Below are 5,302 nucleotides of genomic sequence, written 5' to 3'. Positions count from 1 at the left end.
TAAACTTGCAGTATCGGAGATATATAATTCTAATATCGCTAATATCGCCTGGTCGAAACAGGATTTGAAGGCCAGCTGGGAACAAAACCGCATGGTTACAAAAGCTCGAGTACAAATTAGCCAATGTCTTTCTGTTATATCTTCCCCTGTTGGAGACAATTTTTGCGTACCCCAGTTTCAGCTTCTCTTTAATATAACTCAATGCCCGGAAACGAAATAACGTAAGCGATTTGCAAATATTGATCCCAAGCCATCGGAAAGATTCAACATTTTTTACAGAAAATAAGCCGCAATCAAGCGGCGTTGCTGAAGATTTTCAATTAAACACTAAATATTTGCATTTATCAGTGTTGAGGTTTAATCCGATTTCCCCATACAGCCGCGATACTAGTAGCACAGACTTCGTTAAAGTAAACTTTGACCTGCTAACAAGCAGAAGATCCGCATATGCAATAATGGAGACGTTTAACAACCCTGAAGAATAAGAAAACAGCATCGTATGAAAAACATACAATAAGCAAGCTTCATAAATATAAAGTGAAAGGACACCACTCTGACGGACCCCAGGTTTAACCGGAATTTTACTAAAGCCCCGAGACCCCTGACTCAGCTGCATAAATGAACTCTGGTACCAAAACCGAAGTACAAAAATAACTGAGCAATTCACACCCAAACATTTTTTTTTTCACAATAAAAGATTTAGTTAATTGATATATTCCTAAAGTTAATAAGAAAAAGGAAAACAAGTACGCAGCATTCAAAACGCACCTAAATACTATCCGTCAAAAACTTAAGCAGCTGTAACCCAGCAGAAAAACTTCAACAATTTCATTTAAAACCTACTGCAAATACAGATTAGAAGTAATAGCCCACTGTAGCAAAGCCTTCAGAGCTGGAGAAAAAGCGCCAACTTCGGTATAAGAATACTTCTCCGATTCTTGATGCACACTAAGCCCCGTGGCATAATCTCCAACCTTGACATGATCAACCAGCTTTTGGAGATTACCAATTGCGAGTGGCGAAAGCCCTCCCATCCTCAATTTCTCGTAAAGCATCTGCATCTTCTTGGCCACTTAGTCCAACTTTCTTTTCATTGTCGGTGCGGTTGCAGTAGCTGTTGAACAAACAATTTCTCTTAATTTTCCCGAAGTGTCATAAATAACAACATATTCAGCTGGCAGCGAAGAAGCATCAGCGCCATAGTCGGATTCCATATGAATATCAGTCATTCCTTGATTGTAAGAAGCCTGGTACTGCTGAGGCATAGCTTCGTATTGATTCTGACTTTGAGCCGAGAAATTTGTCATCATTTGTGTTTGCTGCGAAGAAGAGTTTGGATTCATTTGGTTTTGTGGAACTTGGGTCATTGCCCTCTGCCGAGTATCCGACATCATGGGTTGACTTTGTGAAGAAGGCACTAAGTGCGGTTGCAAATTCACTTGCTCTGGCTTGGCAGCGGTGTTGGGTCAGACATTTGAAACCGCTGTGAAGGAGCAGGAGCGTGGCACAACAGCTGAGGAGGAGTAGGGTTATATCCTTGCTGCAACTGCATATTAAACTGAGAAGCAGGAGGCGGTGTTGGATTCATTCTTTGTAGTTGCGGTGGAGGAGCAGCGTAGCGCGGGGGGTGAGGAAGAGTGGGATTATACCCTTGCTGCGACTGCAAGTTTAGCTGAGAAGCAGGAGGTGGTGTTGGATTCATTCTTTGGAATTGTTGTGAAGGAGCAGGAGGTGATGTTGGATTCACTCGTTGGAATTGTCTTGGCTTGTTCGGCAATTGGGAAGGCATGGGGTTATACATTTCTTGTGAATATGAATTTAACTGAGGGGCTGGTGAGTAACCATCTGAGTTGAAGCCAATATTACCGTGAGTGGGGTTCGCTTGTATTGATTCCATTGGCTGTACTGATCCTACTGGCTGATAAAAACTAGACTGTGGCTGATAACTCGCAGTCTGTCCATATAACTGCTGCATCCCCTGTCCACTAGAAGGCGGTCTTTTATGTTTAATGCTTCGTATACTGGAACTAACTGACTTAGGGGGGTCGTTCCAGCCAGCTGTCTCTTGTCTCACTGAAGTGCTGGCTAGGGGCGCAGCACCTGGGGTTGGTAATGCCTGTGGCGTCATTGAGACAGGCGTAGTTGGTTGAAACACTGGTTTAGTGGGCATAGAAGCCGTCGCAGCCTGAGCAGCAGGCAAAAAGGTATTGGATCCAGAAGTTCCAAATGTTGCCTGTTGCATGGCTTGAATGGACGGTGGAGCTTGCTGAGAAGCAATGGACGGTGGAGCTTGCTGAGAAGCATTTGACGGAGTCGATGGACGATGATTTCCATAAAAAGAGGGCTGAGTAGGAGCAACTTGCTGAGGAGGGAATGACTTAATAAGGGCTGGTGAGGAATTTAACTGAGGGGCTGGTGAGTAACCATCTGAGTTCAAGCCAATATTACCGTGAGTGGGGTTCGCTTGTATTGATTCCATTGGCTGTACTGATCCTACTGGCTGATAAAAACTAGACTGTGGCTGATAACTCGCAGTCTGTCCATATAACTGCTGCATCCCCTGTCCACTAGAAGGCGGTCTTTTATGTTTAATGCTTCGTATACTGGAACTAACTGGCTTAGGGGGGTCGTTCCAGCCAGCTGTCTCTTGTCTCACTGAAGTGCTGGCTAGGGGCGCAGCACTTAGGGTTGGTAATGCCTGTGGCGTCATTGAGACAGGCGTAGTTGGTTGAAACACTGGTTTAGTGGGCATAGAAGCCGTCGCAGCCTGAGCAGCAGGCAAAAAGGTATTTGATCCAGAAGTTCCAAATGTTGCCTGTTGCATGGCTTGAATGGACGGTGGAGCTTGCTGAGAAGCAATTGACGGTGGAGCTTGCTGAGAAGCATTTGACGGAGTCGATGGACGCTGATTTCCATAAAAAGAGGGCTGAGCAGGAGCAACTTGCTGAGGAGGGAATGACTTAATAGGCGTCGCATTAGTAGTACGTTGTTGTCCATAAGTAGGGGGCTGTGGGGCGATATTATGTTGAGGAGCATATTGTGCAGTAGGTGTTATCTGCTGTCCATAAACAGAGGGCATCGATGCCGTAGGTTTGGCCTGTGTGGCTCCAACTCGTTTGGCAGTAGTTTTGAGTGGCTGTCGCCGACCAGTGGCATATTCAAGCCTACTTCTCAATTCCAGAACATCATTTTCTCCAACGTATCCAAGAAGCATTAAAGCAAGTTCTAATTGACCTTCAGAGGCAAGAACACTAGAAAACTCAGCAATCTTGGCTACTGCGTTTGCTGGAAGACCCTCTTCATTTCCATAACGCATCTTTAATGCTGCTCGGATGATCATTATTTGCTCGGTAAATTCCTGCAAAACTATGATGTCAAACTTCTTGTTCTTGATTGCTTCGAAAGATTGTACAAGGGATCCAATGTCTCCAGCCAGAATATAACAGAGAGAAGCATCCGCACTTCTACGACTTTGTGCTTCAAGACATTGCCCAAGAGTTTTACAAACAGTTGCGACCTGTTGCGGCGCAGCAAACATAACAGCACAAGTTGCAACCTCTTTCCAGGATGACAAATCACAGTTTTGAGCTATACCATCCCATTGACCAAGTACAACGGCAGAGATCAGTCGAGAGACACCAGTGGCAGATTTGGCATACTTTTGTTGAGTTTCCAGCAACAATTCTTCCCCACCTAAGGTCGCCAAATTTAAGGCATCTGTCCATTTTCCACCTTTGATACAAAGGTTTACAACTCCTTTTACGTTTCCGCTTATTAAAGATTGGTTAATAAGGCCGTCAATACTATCATCTATGTTAACACTAATAGACTTGATTAGAGCATCTTCCTCTGATGAAGAAGTAACACCCGGTTGAAGGTTCACTACGTCTGGATTCTGCTGGTTCACTAACGTCTCAAAAACGTCAACGTCATTAAGATTTTCCTCCAGCCCGAGTCCGTTGACTTGTGTACTTAATGGTCCAACAGCGTCAACAGTCACTCCCAGAAAAGCATCAACCTTATTAGAGATATCTTCATTGTTATACCCAAGAACTTGTATTTGGTCTAATCGGGGGTCTTCAACAAAATAAGAGCGAATGGCTTTCCATATATTTGCTTCTGTATCAGCCTGACTACTTTCAACTTTCATATCACAGTAAGGTAATAGATTGCCAGAAGCAAACGATTCTGCAAACATGATTGACCTTGAAATCAGGGCCCTGTCACCAGTAACTTGTTTGATGACAATCTTTCGCGTAGCCATCCCACCCTGGACTGATTCTTCAGAGGTGAGAAGTTTTCCTCCAAACCCAATTGAAGGCCTGCAAGGAGAGTACATCCATCTGGGTGGCCAGACTGGAGGACTTGACTGAATTAGCTTAACCTGTTGAAGTTCTTGACCGGGCAAATTTTCTTCACCAGAAAAATATCCTGCCATAGGAGAAACATATATGTTATCCTTTTCTTCAACAGAAGTGCCGCCCATAATAGAATGAATAGTTATCTTTGAATTAAAGGATGGCACGGCAATTAATGCAGGGTTTCTGGGACAGAAATCAACATCAAAAGGTTCAATTGTACCAGCCACTTCACCGCTCAAAGCTGCCATGGCCGGATTCCAAAGGAGAATTCTGTTATCCTTCGCACAGCTAGCTAAAATGCTGGAGTCACTACTGCACCAACTAACAGACAAAACTCCGCTGGTATGTCCTTCCAAGGAATAGAGAGGGGATACAGTTTTTCGAACATCCCATATTCGAATCACTGGCATATGATCATCCTCAGAAGCGATTGCAATTTGGGTGCCAGCTTCAGGATTCCATGCAATACTTCTATACTGGACCCTTGTAGATTCCGATATCGTCTGGATCCCTTTCATAGAACGCACATCGGCAATAATGACTTTTGACGAAAAAGCCGACGCAAGAATATTATCACATTTCATATTCCATGCCAGATCTGTAACCCCACCAGTAACTTGTGGAAATGGAAACTGCAAATGGCCATGTGACTTTTCTGAATCCCATAAAAATACTTCCGAGTCAGCAGATCCACTAGCCAAAAGGTTTGACTGGAAGTGACTAAATCCTAAAGCTGATATTTTTCCCGAATGATCTTGCGAGACTTGAAGAGGTTGTGAACGACCTTGTAGAATGTCAGAGACGGAATATAATTCAAGAAGACCACTTTCAGATCCTGCTGCAATGACCCCGAGAGCGCCACCATGCTGTCCCCATATTATTTTTTCATACCTGTGATTTGATTTTACTGTGGCTATGGACTGCAATGAAATATTCTTGGA

General features: G+C 44.0%; 1 protein-coding gene across 2 annotated transcripts; it reads right to left on the bottom strand.

The window, feature by feature from the left end:
* Positions 1-1,337: 1,337 nt before the first annotated feature.
* Positions 1,338-4,977, bottom strand: LOC148953137 (protein transport protein Sec31A-like). Of its 2 annotated transcripts, XM_089088317.1 has the most exons (2): positions 4,019-4,977; positions 1,338-3,943 (listed from the first exon to the last, which is right to left on the bottom strand). In XM_089088317.1, the coding sequence occupies exons 1-2, from the start codon at positions 4,943-4,945 to the stop codon at positions 1,436-1,438; spliced, it is 3,435 nt and encodes a 1,144-aa protein (XP_088944443.1). In that variant the 5' UTR covers positions 4,946-4,977; the 3' UTR covers positions 1,338-1,435. The 2 variants fall into 2 exon arrangements, with proteins under 2 accessions (XP_088944443.1, XP_088944442.1); XM_089088316.1 differs by having other exon boundaries at positions 1,338-4,977.
* Positions 4,978-5,302: the final 325 nt, after the last annotated feature.

The sequence above is a fragment of the Artemia sp. Qi Xiang Cuo genome, chromosome 4 (genome assembly GCF_049724085.1).
Source record: "Artemia sp. Qi Xiang Cuo chromosome 4, ASM4972408v1, whole genome shotgun sequence".
Classification (NCBI taxonomy): domain Eukaryota; kingdom Metazoa; phylum Arthropoda; class Branchiopoda; order Anostraca; family Artemiidae; genus Artemia; species Artemia sp. Qi Xiang Cuo.
This window is presented reverse-complemented; position numbering and strand designations above follow the sequence as displayed.

Excerpts from the sequence above, each read along its gene's own strand:
- LOC148953137 (XM_089088316.1), bottom strand. The coding sequence starts at position 4,945 with ATGAAATGTGATAATATTCTTGCGTCGGCTTTTTCGTCAAAAGTCATT.